General features: G+C 50.6%; 1 protein-coding gene across 13 annotated transcripts in view; it reads left to right on the top strand.

Moving 5' to 3' along the window:
* The window catches only part of CCDC57 (coiled-coil domain containing 57), a 115090-nt gene that overhangs the window by 4963 nt on the left and 94973 nt on the right, over positions 1–15154 (top strand). For all 13 annotated transcript variants that reach the window (XM_068529723.1, XM_068529729.1, XM_068529727.1 and 10 more), the window contains 2 exons: positions 9680–10094; positions 11287–11395. In XM_068529723.1, the coding sequence (XP_068385824.1) occupies positions 9688–10094; positions 11287–11395 (516 nt within the window). In that variant the 5' untranslated portion in view covers positions 9680–9687. The remainder of the gene's footprint in view (positions 1–9679; positions 10095–11286; positions 11396–15154) is intronic.

The raw sequence follows: 15154 nt of genomic DNA, 5'->3' as shown, positions 1-15154 counted from the left end.
TTAGAGTTTGCAACTGCTTATGTTTTACTGAGGTGTTTTTTCAGTAAAGTACTTGTCAAGTGTTTATTCTAAAACAATTGCTCCAAGTTTTTGGTCAGACAAACAAAAGTGTGATTAGTTCTACTGTCATATCTGCAATTGGGTAGCCTGTGGGTTCCTCTCTGATTTGGTCATCTTGGCAAGGGGTGAGATTGGCAAGGATGAAGTCATCCTCCCAGGCTCCTTCCTGTATATCCAGCTCGTAGTCACTGCAGCCAGCTTGCTGGAGAGGTGGGGCCCTGCCAGGGTGGGGCAAGCCCCTCTGCAGAGCCCACTTGGCTTGGAAAGCTCTTTCTCTTCCATGGATCTCCTTTTCATATATGGTTTCTTAGGCCTCATCCTTTGCCCCAAACTCTTTTAAGTATGATGTTGGCTGTTAGGAGCTGCTTGGCTGTAGATCCTCCTTGCAGCCCTGGTCCTGTCGTAATCTGTGAAGAGACACCTCAGAGTCTCTCACTGCCTGGATGCACCAGTTTCTGAGCCTCTTTCTCAATGCTCCGTTTGATCTGACAAGGCTGGGCCTGCATGGTCAGGGTCAACTGCTGCAGACCACTGCTGGGTTTTGGGTGAGAGAGTAAGTGAGTGCCCGAGCTCTTCCACACCCCACTGTATAATCTGTGGTGGCGTCTTGACACCAGGGGTGCATTCGAACTCACTCATGACTGATGTGGTCTTCAGATAGGGCCTCTGCTGCTTGTGTCTGTTTGCAGCCTGCAAATTTTCCATGTTTGGGAAACCATGGCTTTCATGAGGAGTAACTTCCATCTTCCTAAGACCCAGAATTTCCAAGTGCCTTTCAGAACTAACTAACTAACTAACTTTTTTAATCTAAGGTAAATATCCCCCTTAGATTAAAAAAAAAATAAAAAATAAAAAAGTTTAGAAAGGTCAGCATTTTACAGATGAGAACATCAGAGTGATGAGATGACCTAGCACGGTCCTGGTCCATCCCCTGGTGACCCCACTGGTTCTCTTAGAAGACTGTGAATGCCGTGGGCCAAGACGAGTTGACAGTGCGCTCCCCCTGCCCTTCCCGGAGATTTCTCCAGTTGCCCCAGAAGTTTTGTGTGGTCCCTCCTGAAAACTGGGTGCTTGCTGGGGATGCCTGCTGGCTGACAGACAGATTGGGTCCAGATTTTGAATCTGTGACCTTTAATAAAAGCCGATTAATCTCAGCCTTGGGGCTTTTAGGATTTGTGACGGATGCAGGGCAGGCTGTCTGTGATGGGGTGGGAGGGAAAGGAGCATGAGCACAGGGCATGTCGAGGTCCAGCGGAGCGTACACCGTAGAAGCTCGTTTCTCTCTGGGGACCAGCTGGAGGTCCAGAGGGAGCTGTGGTGGGCAAGATGGGCCAGGCCCCATCCTAGGGGTCTTCATATACTGTGCCAAACAGGTTGAACTTTCTTTTGAAAAGGCCACGTGCCATGGGCACAGTATCACGTGGTCAGATTTCTGTACTAGAAGGGTAATTTCCATGGGTGGCTGTGTGACCGATGCATTTAAGAGGCGGGCCTGCGGACGGTCCTCAGAGGAGGGAGGCCCGTTGACCTCACAGACCTCCGTGTGCTCTCTCTGCAAAGAACCGCAGTGATGACTCATAGGCATTTCATCAAAGGTCACAGTAGCATCGGCATCATTTGAAGTTGTGTGTTTGCTTAAATTCTGATTCTTTGCCTGTGAGTGTGCACAGGCATGCGGGTGGTCTGTGTGTACGCCGATTTCTGTTCACAAGACTATGCCAGACCCCAGAACTCACTAGGCCATGCACCAGCTCGCACTCACGCAGCCCCACTGTAGTCAGCTGGCTTTGTGCATATGTTGGGGTTTGGGGGACCAGCCATTAGACGTCAGTTAGTGTGGGTGAACGCCCAACTGTGGAGGTCACCGAGTCGCCTTGTTATTCCACTCCGGGCTTTTCTTGAGCTTGGTGGCCAGGCTGACCTGCTGGAACCCTGGTTTCCCAGTGGTCCTGGGAAGCTTGCAGCCAGGGCAGGGGCCACGGACTGAACAGGATGTGTAAGCCTCCTGAAGGCTGAGCAGAGCCCCTTCCTGCCTTTCCCTCTGGGCAGGGCCTCCCTGACCTCTGACCCGAGCCGCCCTGCGTCTCCGGCCACGCTAGTGATGTGGGAAGTTACCTCCTCTGCCCCTTTGTTTCCGTGCATCTCTGTCTTGTCCCAGCAAGGATGACAACCCGTTGGTGTGGGGACCTGGCCCCTATGTCTCCAGCAGGTGAAACAGCACCTGACATGTAGTAAGTGCTAAATAAATACTTGTTAAATGAATAAATTTAAGAAAGTTTGCCATGTCTATGAGAATTGTACATTACTTAGTATCATTTTTTTTCTGGCTACAATGATATACATCCTAAATGGAGTAGTAACAAACATTTGTTATCTCCTTCAAGGTGCCAGGGATTGGGGTACAGAACAGAGTGTGGTGACCTCAGGACATACCTGGGGAATCCCCTAGGCTGTCTACCTGGGGAAAATACTTGGCAACTGACTGAATTGGAAGCCAGTAACTCCAGTTTTTACTGAATTCAAAACTTTTTAAAGTGAATGTCCTTAGTTTTCCTGTAGTTCATTGATACATCCAATAACACACTTAAAGATCAAGTTATTGTTGATCTAGAGTGACCGAATCTGAAGGGAGAGGGCTGGCCATCAGAGTGTGGGGTGCTTGGGTATTTTGGAGTGGGGGAAACCATGGACGGGGTAGCAGAGGTGGGCCAGGCACCTCACGGATGCAGGGCCATCCTCTGTGGTAGAGCCACCTGGGCTCTGAGACCACCTAGCACACAGGGTTGTGGGTACTTTAAGGAAGCCGAGCCTTTGGAGGAGGGAGGAGGAGGAGTGATTTGGAATGGCCCTGGAGGAACAAAGATACCTGCCTCCCCAGTTCCTCTGCTGTAGCCCCAGAGCCCCATGTTTATGTGTTGTCATGTGATAGTTTTTACCATTTAGTTATTTAGTACATACTTTTGAGCGCCTCCTGTGTGCTGGAGTTCCAAGTATGGGATACCATGTGGAACGTGTAGAGAAGAATGATAACATAAGTAATAATCCACCCGCTCCTGATAAGTGCCACGCAGAGAATTTGGATAGGGCTATGGCATTGCACCAGCTTTAGTCGAAGTTTAGGGGGGATTTCCTGCAGTGATCCTTGAGTTGGTCTCAGTGACACGAAGGAGCCTGTATGTGGGTTGGGAGGAGCATTCCAGGCAGAGGGGCAGCTGGATTGAGATTGACTGACGGGGTGGGAGGGGGAACCATTCGGCACATCCCAGCCCTGAATGTAGCGATCCAGGTGTTGTAAGTGGACCGAGGAATGGGAAGCCCTGCTGGGTGGGGGGCAGTTAGGCTTTTTTTTTTTTTAAGATTCTTTTGGTGGCTCTGAAAGGGCAAGTATGGAACAGAGGGGCCAGTTCAGGATCTGGTGTCAGTGAGACTCCAGGTGAGGGATGATGGTGGCTGAGGTGTGGTGGGGGGATGAGAGACAGCAGGAAATTCAGGCTAGTTCCAGGTGTTCAGCTTGGGCAACTGTGTGGAGAGGGGTGCCATTGGCGAGCTGAGGGCAACGGGGGCGGGGGCGGGGGCGTGCAGAATTGAGGGTGGCGGGCTCAGGGTTTCTGTCAGCACCCTGTTAACTCGAGATGGCAAGCAGGCCCTGGATGGATGCAGCTAAGGAGAGGCTGACATGGCCGCACTGGGCCTGTGGGTGCTGGGCGAGGCGGGGTGCGACTGCCTAGCCGGAGACGTGGTGGAGACCGGGGCTGTGCCCAAGGTCTGCCCCGGCAGAGCTCTGCTCTGCCCCAGAGCCCTGCGGGGAGGTCACCCCGCTGTCCCTGGTTAGGACAGCTCTATCAGGACACTTGTGGAGTTCGGCCGTCCCTTCTGATTAGGACCCTGCTTCCGAGTTCGTCCTCCCTCCCTGCCCTCACACTCAGAACGCTTGCTTCCTGTCCGATGCCACATGTCAGGGGGCGCGTCTTCCAGCAAGCATTCTCAGGTTCTCGGTGGACGCCGAGTGGGTGTCCTACATTTAACTCAGTTCCCACACTAACTGCCTGGGGTTAGTGCTGATCCCACAAGATGCCCCACTTCTGGATGCCAGTTGCAAGTCCAGGTTGTCACCTATGCTTCTGCCCAACTACTGTAAATCAGGGTTCCCATGACCCTTCTCCTCAGGTTCAGTAATGTGCTAGAGTAGCTCACAGAACTCTGGGAAGCGCTTTACTTACTAGATCACCAGTTTATTATAAGCGGATACAACTCAGAGCTGACAGATGGAAGACACAGGGTAAGGTGGGTGGGAGGGGCCGGGAGCTCCCATGCTCGCTTGCCCAGCACACTGCCCTCCACATCTCCACGCCTTCGCCAGCCCAGAAGCTCTCCAAACCTGCTGGTTCAGGGATTTTTATGGATGCTTTTGAAACCGTGCATAATAATTAGTCAAACCAATTCACCTGCCTTCACTAATCAAGGTAGTTTTAAGACTTGCATGTCCTCCGAGCAGCACGTAGCCTAAACAATAAGATGTTTGCCCGAGTTGTTTTCCAGGAACTTGGAGTCAGCTGCGTCTAGTTCAAGCTGAGCCAGTTAAGACTGGATAGGACCACCAACCCTCCAACTGGGCATGTAGGAGTGTCCGCTTGGTGACCTTTTAACACTGGAGGGTCGAAAACTCCACCCTCAAAACGTGCAGAGGCCTGTAGCCTAGTTATACCTGTGCAGACCGATTACCAAACCTTTTTTCAATCACCTTTCCTCATGACCTTGCCTCTGACCGCCCTGCTTCTTTATTCCTGATCCCATAAATACCCCGAGCCCCTTGCCTCTGGGGAGGTGGATTTGAGATCCATTTTCTTCTCTTTATTATCTTGCAAATAAACGCCCTCTTTGCTGCAACCTCGGTGTCTAAGTGAGGCTTGTTGTGTGGGGGGCAAAGTGAACCTGGTTGCCAGCCACAAGGTAAGTCCAGAGGGACTTTTTGCCTGTGCCTCGTCGGCCCCTTGCCAGTACTGAAAGCCTGTGGATGAGTGAGCAGCTGCCTGGTCTGTTTGTTCCAGGGACCGTCCCCTGGATTTCCCCAGGGAGGTGTTGCTGACCTTCAGTGCTTAGTTTCATTTTGCAGCAAAGAGACAGGTTTTGGGTTTTGAGTTTTTGTGTTCAGAAGATGTCTTTTGGGTGAGTAACCTCCGTAAAGAAACGCACCTGTGCCTGTTGGCAAAAACCTTGGCTCCCTGCGCACCGATGCGGAATAGAAATACGGAGACAGAGATTTGGAGGAAAAGAAATAGAGAGGCTTTTATTTCTCTGCCAGGCAAAGGAGAGACACAGCATGCTAGCGCCTCAAGAACTGTGCCCCTGCTCCTCGGGGAATCAGAGAAGATTTTACATGTGGGGCTTGCAGTCCAGCCTATATGATAAGGATCAAAAGTAGTGAAGGTCTTGCATTCTTCTTCTTCCTGCATTATTTCAAAACAGTCACAGCTGGCGTCAGGCAGCCTGGTAATTGGGTTGTTGGGTCCGTTTGTCTCTTGGTTAACGGCCTGCAACCTTCTTTCTGAAATGCAAATGCTACTAGGGAGTGCAGGATGTCATTCACATAGTGTTAAAGAGTGATAGGTTAGCTTTGTGAAGTACAAACCTAGTTACAGACACTACAGATTAGTAACAGTTAAAACTAGGAGTGATTAACTCTTTTAGGCTAGGTTATGTTTCTTCTCTAGCCTGTTCACTGTTCCCTTTATTTTTGTTGTTCTCAGGAGAGGGAAAACTTCATTTCTGTTTTTGCTGCAACATGCCTAGATTGTTTGCCAATCCTGTCCAGATTGTGGGTTAGAGGCCCACCCGGCAGTATTTTTAAACCTGATTGATTAAACCATTAGCCACTGGTGATTGATTCAGCCTCCAGCTCCTCTCCATTCCCTGAAAGTTGGGAGGTGGAGTTGCAAGTTCCAACCCTCTGGTTCCCCTGGCAACCAGCCCCCAACCATTGGTTATCTAGGGGCTTTCCAAAATCACCTCATTAACATAGACTCAGGTGTGGTTGAAAGAGGTTTGTTATGAATAATGGGAGACATCCTTTCACCTGGAGTTATTTCAGGAACTAGGAACAAAAACTAACTAAAGATGCCCCTGTAGCTTCTGTCACTCAGGAAATAAGGGTTTTAGGAGTCTTGTGCCAGAAACCATGGATGAAGACCAGTGTATGTTACTGTATCACAACACCACAAGGCCCTGCGGTCTCCTCCTGCTCTCTCAGCCTCTCGTGTCTGTGCCCTCTCCCTCTGCTCCTCATCTCTGGTGCAGTCACCCCGAGATGGGCTGGGCTGGAAGTGCATGTGCCTCCTCCCCTCCATGAGGCTGGCCTGCACCCCCAGTGGACACCGGGGAGTTGTGGACGGATGTTTGTGTCCAGATTGAGATCATCTCGGACCCCTGAGGATTAGGGGCTGCGAGGACCAGCCTTAAGAAATGATAGTATTTGTCACACAGGTGCTGATAAAAGCGTCCCCTGCACAAGTTTCTGGGGGTCGGCACAGCAGGCCTGTGGGAGAGACTCAGCCTATACTTTTTCTGTCCTCTGTGGCTGCTTTCACGCAGAGTTGAGGGGCTTCAGTAGAGACCCGATGACCCACCAAGCCCTAAATATTTACCGACTGGCCGGTAAAGGGAGAAAGCTTGCCAGGCCCTGTCCTGCACAATTTGTTTCCCTTATAGGAAAAACTACGTAAGGAATTCATTTAGATCTAAATGCCGATGGCTTCACCTGGGAAATTGCCTTACTTTTTCCTTATGAAAGACGCAAATCCTGTGATGGATCCTGTTTTCCTTTGTGCTTTACCTTCCAGCAAGCCCTTAGTCAGATGCATTGCTCAATACTTAATAATTACCTGGCCTTTATTGCCCATTCCTAACGTTCATCGTGTGTTTCTTTTTTTTTAATCAATTTTATTTATTTATTTATTTTTGGTTGCGTTGGGTCTTCGTTGCTGCACGCAGGCTTTCTTCGTTGCTGCACGTGGGCTCTTTTAATTGCGGCGAGTGAGGGCTACTCTTCATTGCAGTGCACGGGCTTCTCACTGCAGTGGCTTTTCGTGTTGCGGAGCACAGGCTTCAGGCGCGCGGGCTTCAGTAGTTGTGGCACACAGGCTCAGTAGTTGTGGCACACTAAGCTCACGGGCTTAGTTGCTCCGCGGCATGTGAGATCTTCCCGGACCAGAGATCGAACCCGTGTCCCCTGCATTGGCAGGCAGATTCTTAACCACTGCGCCACCAGAGAAGTCCCTCATCGTGTGTTTCTTATTTTACTTTCTGTGTTCTGAGCACTGTTCTGCTGAGCTGTGAGAAACAAATGTCTAAAAAGCTTGTTTCATGTTCCCACTATCTACTGGGATAGCCCAGCACATAACACGCATCTTCTTCCAGAAAATGCACCCTTATTGTTTCTTTAGTCCTGACAGAATATTTTGGGAGTCTCTAAATACTAACCTAGACCACTTTGACGATTTCTACTTTACTTTTTTTTTCATTTTGTTTCCAAGATGTTAATAGTAATAATTTTGATTACATAGATAATTTTTTGGTGGGGGGTGTGTGTGTGTTTGTTTTTTGGTTTTTTTGTTGCTTTTCTCTAGAGCTTTATGTGTTCTATTATTAGTGATCACCTTTCACAGGGCAAAGAGTCCACAACTCATAAGCTAAGCAAGACTTGGGCTGTCTGAGGACAGCAGTGCTGGTGGCAGCAACTCTGCAGATGTTTGAATTGAGGTCCTACGAAGAGTTCAATCACAGTAAACCTGATGCCATCAAAACGTTGTGTAAAATGAAAAATTTGTTCATTTCTTACCTCCACTGGGTTTTAGAAAGTAAGGTTTCATTGTAGAACTTTGTTTGTTTTTCTTTTAATATTTATTTATTTATTTATTTATTGGCTGTGTTAGGTCTTAGTTGCGGTGCGCAAGATCTTTCGTTGCGGCACAGGGGCTCTTTGTTGTGGTTCGTGGGCTCCAGAGTGCGCAGGCTCTGTAGTTGCGTCACGCAGGCTCTCTGGTTGTAGCACGTGGGCTTAGTTGCCCGGCAGCATATGGGATCTTAGTTCCCCGACCAGAGATTGAACTGGTGTCCCCTGCATTGCTAGGCGGATTCTTAACCACTAGACCACCAGGGAAGTCCCCCTGTTGTTGGTTTTTGTTATCAGTAATTTCAGGAGTGAAATGAACTTCAAGTCTCTAAAAAAGTTGTGCTCTTTCTGGTTTAGAGAGTGTTTGCTGTAAATGTAATGTTAAAAATAAAAACAAAAAATGACCCTCAGGTTCTCCTGTTCCTGTTTCTGAGTTGGTTTGTGGATATTTGCTTTACATTGACCAAGGGGGACCAGTATTGATGCTGATGGTGCCCCTTGGGATGGGCTGCATGGAACCGCCACACCTACAGGGTGTCTTCACAGGCCCCTGAAATCTTGTTCCTCTGTCCAAGAGGGTTTCTATGAATGTGTATTGACCCTGTGGGTTGAGATGGCCTGGGACAGTTTGTCTTTTTCATCTTAAAAAAGACCCACTTAAAATGAATCAGACATTTCAGACTCTTTAGGGACAATGATACACAAAAGTCACTGCTGGATGCCTGCCTCAGACCCCACCTGGCCTTCCTGGAAAAGCACTCTCAGAGCCAGGCATCATTCACATGCCACCCTCTGCCCCAGAAGATGCCAGTGGCACCTGTGCCAGCCTTTATGCTTTCTGGGCCTGTTGTGTAGCTGGCGGGGCCTGACCCATGGCCTCGGACCCATTGCATAAGTCAAGCCCAGGAGATCCCCTCCCCCGCCCCCACCAGCAGTTTTGCACATCAGAATCCACCCCATCTCTGCCAGCTGATGGGACCAGGACAGTGGTGAAGGTGCCCCGGTGGGGAGCAACCCTCACCAGCCCTGCCCCTTGTGGGCCATCCTCTGTGGACACGGGAGGCAAGAGGTCTTCAGACACTTGTTGGCAATTTGACAAAGTAGTTTTATGCTGTTGAATCATTTAAAAATCGGAGTTGCGTGTTATATATCTTCGTTTTTTAAATTTTCATTTGTTTTCTAGCACTTTTTTGTGTTTTACAAAAGTATCAGTGCATGATGGACTGGAAACACAAGAACAGAGGAGCCTGCATTCCAGCTCCGGGAGTAGAGCATGGGGGTGGGAAGGGGCATTGGCTCAGGGGCCACCTGCGGCCGGGCACAGCTCAGCTACTGAGCGGCCTCATTTTTTTATTTGCAAAATGGAGAGAGCACTTTATGAAACTATTTTAAAGAACCTAGCTTTTGTAGGTGAGCAAACAACACTCCCTGTCTTTCCTTCCTCTCTTACCTCGGTGATCCTGCACTTACTGTCTGTTCCCTCTGCTGTAGGGTGAGGATAGGGTAGAAAGAGCCTTGGGGGTCTGGGCCTAGTATGCCCCTGCCCTGCTGGACCCTAGGGGAGCTGCCTTTGGCTCTCCAGAACTCAGGGTGTGACCAGAAAGCCAGTAACTGGCCAGAGCATCCTCCTGCTTTGGTGACAGCGATCACTTAGTTGGGGATCTGAGGTGTGTGTTGTGGAAGACAGGGTCCCTAACGGTGAACCCGTTGCCCGCCTCCTCTTTGCTGCAGCTGCCGACATGCTGCCCCCGCCCACAGAGCAGGCCCTGAATGCCCTGCTGGCTCGCAAGGAGGAGGAGTGGCGAGCATTGCAGGCCCAGCACTCCCAGATGCAGGAGGCAGCCCTGCAGGACGCTCAGCGCCAGCTGGAGGAGGCGCAGGGGAAGCTGCGACGCCTGCGGGAGGACTTCGTCTACAACCTGCAGGTGCTGGAGGAGCGGGACCGGGAGCTGGAGCGCTACGATGCTGCGTTTGCCCAGGCCCGTGGGCTGGAGGAGGCCAGGCAGGCCGAGGTGAGCGAGCTCAAGATCGAGGTGGCCAAGCTGAGGCAGGCGCTGGCCGGTGAGGCCCGGCGGGTGGAAGATCTGCAGCAGCAGTCCCAGCAGAGGCTGCAGGAACACCGCCTGGAGCTGGAGCGGGTCCACAGGTGAGGGCCAGCGGACCCCACTCCCCGACCCTCCACACGCCTCCCGCCCCACAGCGCTGCCCGGCGCCCACCTGTCCGGTGTTTGTCAAGGGAAGGCAGGCAGGGCCACACCTGGATGTCTTTTTCTGGGTCCCAGTGCGGCTGAAATTAGTGGACATTGGTTCAACTATTTGGAATTTTTCCCCATGATTTACAAATCTATATCATTATAATAAAACATATTTGAGCTTATGATTATTTTAATGGTGTGAAATATATATTAAACCCAAAACTAAGTGAGCTGACTTGAGGCAAGTCGACTGAGACCCTGAAGCTGCCGTCAGGCTTGTGGGCTCCGCTCATGGTGAGAAGGAAGGACAGGCCTCAGCTGCGCGCTCTGCTGCAGCCCTGAAGTGCTGTACACTGTTTTGTGAAGTGTCTCCTCGGGTCTTCTGCCCGTTCTTTTTCACCAAATTGGGGACATTTTCAACCGTTATTTCTTCAAGTACATTTTTGGCCCCACCCTCTTTTTCCTTCCATTCTGGGACTGCAGTGATGACATGAGAGTGTTACATCTTTTGTTACCCCACAGGTCTCTGAGGCTCTGCTCATTTTTTTCAGTCTGTTTCTTTCTATTAACAGGTCAGGTAACTCTTGTTTTTCACTGGTTCTCTTCTCTAACATGTTCATTCCGCCTTTGAGCCCAACCAGGGTGTCCTTTGTTTTGGTTATTGTACTTCTCAGTTCTCAAATTTCCATTTGATTCTTTGTTACTTTTTCTTTGCTGAGAGTTTCTGATTTCCATTTGTCCTAAAACTGTGCAAAATTGCTTGTTGAAGCATTTTTATGACGGCTGCTTTAAAATCCTTGTTAGATCATTTCAGCATCTGCGTCATCTTGGTGTTAACATCTGTGGATTGTGTTTTCTCATTCAGGTAGAGATTTTCCTGGTTCTTGGTATGACCGGTGACTTTTGATTGTATCTTAGGCACTTTGGGAATTGTGTCATGAGAGCCTGGATCCCACGTCACGTACTCTTCTGCAGGCAGTCACCTGTCCAGGTGCAGCGTGTAGGTCCCCTGGGTCCTGCCAAAGCCACCCCCGCAAAAGTGAAGCATCACCTGTCACCTCATGTTTGCAGAGGTGACCCTGCAAATGTGTAGTTTGGAGACTATTCAGTGTTACTTTTCTTAACACGGCATTTTTCACACAGTGACAGGAACGGTGAGCTGGACCAGCAGCGGGAGCAGTATGGGAACCTGAAGTGGAAGCTGGAAAGGAGACTGGAGGAGCTGGACAGCGAACTTGCCCTGCAGCGGCAGGTAGGGCGTGGGGTCCAGTTCCTCCTCAGGTGCCCGCCCTGCCCGCCCTCTCTGAAACCAAAATTGTACCAGGTGGAGAAGACCATTTTGTTAGCCATATGGTATCCTGGGATCACAGATTTCCACTTTATGGTGATCTGTGGGGAAATGTGATGGGATGTCTAAATCTTCCTCTGTAGTAGCTCCCCCAGGGTTCTCTTTCCTTGGAAATAGAATAAACATTTCCTCCTTTATTTATTTTAGAAAAAAGTGTTATGAAGTTAAAGTTTGAGTTATTTACTGTAGAAAAGAGCTGGGAGCTCAAGTTGTGATAATTGTACTTCTTTCAACAAAGCAGTAAATAAGTTTAAATATAGATGTATCAACTGACAGGTGACACTTAAACCTGTCACCAAAATTTCTCCTTGGTGTCATTGAAACTCAGCCTACATGTCTGAGAGACTCAGCTATGTTGGGGTTTCGGTGAAGGATATCCTTCACACTTATGGCCGAAGTCCATGTCTGGCAGGGCTGTGTGTATGCAAGGACATGGGTACCCTTGGTCTCCTCCCAGGATGTGCCAAGCTTGTGTCATCAAAGCAGTGACTGGTGTTTATGGAAACTGCCTCATGGAGCTCCTTGTGCGTGTGTGTGAATTTATCCGCTCAACACAACAGAGACACAATTTTGTTCTACATTTTCCAGATAGGGGAAACATTAAGTAACCTGCCCAAGATCCCCCTCAGTAAGTGGCGGAGCCGTAATTTGAGTCCAAGACACTTCCAGTGCAAGAACTCTTAGGTACTGTCATCCTGCCACAGGATAACAACTCACACCTTATTTTTATAAATTTATTTATTTTATTTATTTATTTTTGGCTGCACTGGGTCTTTGTTGCTGCGTGCAGGCTTTCTCTAGTTGCGGCGAGCAGGGGCTACTCTTCATTGTGGTGCACAGGCTTCTCATTGCAGTGGCTTCTCTTGTTGCAGAGCACGAGCTCTAGGCGTGCAGGCTCAGTAGTTGTGGCTCGTGGGCTCTAGAGCGCAGGCTCAGTAGTTGTGGCGCACGGGCTTAGTTGCTCCACGGCATGTGGGATCTTCCCGGACCAGGGCTCGAACCCGTGTCCCCTGCATTGGCAGGCGGATTCTTAACCACTGCGCCACCAAGGAAGCCCACGCCTTATTTTTAGACTTGTGTCTGTGATATTGGAGAGGAGGTGGATCTAGAAGTCAACCTATGTGTCCTCACTTCTGCCCTCCTTGGAGTGATGCTGACTGAGCCATTGAGCTCTGAACTTGGCCCCTAGACTCCCCAGTGGATGTGCCACTGGGCAGATGTGAATGGTGTGCCTGCCTGTGCTGGCTCCTTTTTGGGCCCTGGGGTCAGCGGTTCTCAAGGAGGACAGACTTGTCAGCTGGCGGACTGAGGCCTGACTGCTGGGCCCTCTGTCCCACAGCATAGCGTCAGTGCCCTGAGATAGGACGGCATCCTGATGTGCTGTACCCATCAGGATGGAAGGCGCCCATGGACACAACTGTCCTTTTGACCGAGCTTTCAGGCACGGCCGCATCTACCAACCATGGCTGGTGGAGGAGGGGGCCCTGCCCTTTCCTTCCCCTCTTGGAAGCTTGAATTTTACTGTCCATGATGCCATCATCGCTTAGAACATTTGAAATTTCCTGCAGAGGACTTTCTTTTGGAGTCCCCAGGGACCAAAGAACTTTTTCCATTATGGGCGGGTTTGACTTTTGGAAACAGTCCAAGGTCATTGGGGCCTGAGCTGAGTGATCAGGACCAGGTGTGACTCATCTAAGTCATGAGGTTTCCTCAAGTGGCATTGGAGTCCCTTCCAAAGAAGGAGTTTCGGAAGGGCTCTGGGCAGCGGTGGGACTGTCCCAGTTAGCAGGACAGTCAGTGGCACTTGGAGGCAGTAGTGCCCTGGTGGGAGTTGTGGTCGCTGGGCTGGGTCTGTGGGTGGCTTCCCAGCCTGCCCACACTCAGAGCCCTTGCTGCGACTCAGGCTCGTTCAGGCTTTGAGCCCCCTTGTCCACAAGGAGGGCACCTCCAGATGGGAGTTTTTATACCAGCCCTGTCTCTGGAAGGAAGGAAACTTGACGTCTGGACTCTCCAGCTCTGGGCTCCGTCCAGAGCTGCTGCCAGGAACTTGGGCAGCCTTTGCTGCCTAGTGTGGTTCAGGGACAGCTGTGGCTCACGCCAGCCTCAGGGCTCTGCTGCCCACGCCCGACTCTCTGTGACTGAAGAAAGGGCCTTATGTGCTCATCAGCTTTGTGGGCTTCCTTTGGGCTGGTTTCCCGTCTCCTTTTTCTGAAGATCTTTGTGTTCATTATTGACTTGTCAAAGGTAGAATTGATTCAATGGTAATAGTGATTTTTATTTTCAAAAAAGAAGTATAAGATGACGGGAGTTGAGTTTGTTTAATGTTTATTATTTCTGCAAGCTGTAGACTGTGGACTTAAGGTTTTTCACTGTTGGTTAGCAGTCACAGGATTAGAAGCCACTGGAGGAGAAGCAATGATTTATTGATTTATTCATTCATTTAACAAATAGATTTTGCCAGACAACATCCCGGGCCCTGGGGTTAGGGCTGAGCAGGGGCCCCACCTGCCCTGGGAGTGAGCTGGCCCTTGTGGGGGCACAGTGGACACCCGAACATTACAGGCTCTGGCTGTAGCATCCTAGGGACATCACCTGCATGACACAGGGAGGCAGGGTGGATGGGGCTGATCTTTTAATAGGCAGGTCAGGAAGGGCACCCTGAGAAGAGGACTTGTGAGCCCGTCTTCAGTTGGCATCAGAGTTCAAGTTCAAGAGGGCTGAGATAGTGGCAGTGTAGGCCTCCCAGGCCCTCGTGAGGATGGCCTTTGCTCCAAGTGAGGTGAGAAACTCTTGGGGGCTTGTGAGCCAAGTTGAGTTTTTAAAAGATCCTCTGTTGTTGGGTTGAGGACAGCCTGTGGGACTGGGGAGGCAGGGAAACACGAGGAGGCTGCCACAGCCCCAGGTGAGAGGTGGGGGGCTTGAGCCACTGGCAGGTTCTGGATACACCTAGACAGCAGAGCCAGTGCACACACTGACAGATCAGATGGGGTGAGAGGCAGGCGCCGAGGACACATCTGGTTTGGGGCTAAGCGCCTGGCGGGACGACTTGCCCTGTTTGGAGATGGGGGAACTGCGCAGGGAGGATGGGAAGGGCGCTTGGTTGGGCTGCATAGGAAGTGGCTCCTGCGCTCCCAGTTGGACAAACCGGGAGGTCAGGATGGAGGGGGTGGGCCACAGGGTACAGAGCTGGGAACCTGGGGCATCCCCAAAGGGTGACTGTAGGCAGAGGAGCCATCCAGGCTGAGCCGGGGACATCGGCACAGGGCAGGGGCATGGGTGGGGGACTAGCAGGAGAGGGGCCCCCAGGAGCAAGAGAAGAGGGTGGTCGGGAGGCGGGCCTGAGCTGCATGTCTCTGGGGTGAAGTGGGGACGGGGAGTGGACTTGGACGCAGCAGCGCGTTGCAGGGGTGGTGGGTTTCTTGTTTCCTCACCAAGGACACTAAATGCTTGCCCGCTGGTCTGGGCCAGGCTCTGCCTGTGCAAGGGCTTCCTGCCCCCTGGAGCCCACAGACTGCAGAACTTTGAGCAGAAACCAAGTGCTTCAGTATTTTGTAGCGTTAGGAGTGAATCTCAATGATTTTCATATTCTGATCCCAACAGGGGTTACTCATGTGACCCCTTATAATTCGTCTTGCTTCTCAAGGGATAAAAAAAGTATGTTTT

This window comes from Eschrichtius robustus, chromosome 20 (genome assembly GCF_028021215.1).
Source record: "Eschrichtius robustus isolate mEscRob2 chromosome 20, mEscRob2.pri, whole genome shotgun sequence".
Classification (NCBI taxonomy): domain Eukaryota; kingdom Metazoa; phylum Chordata; class Mammalia; order Artiodactyla; family Eschrichtiidae; genus Eschrichtius; species Eschrichtius robustus.
This window is presented reverse-complemented; position numbering and strand designations above follow the sequence as displayed.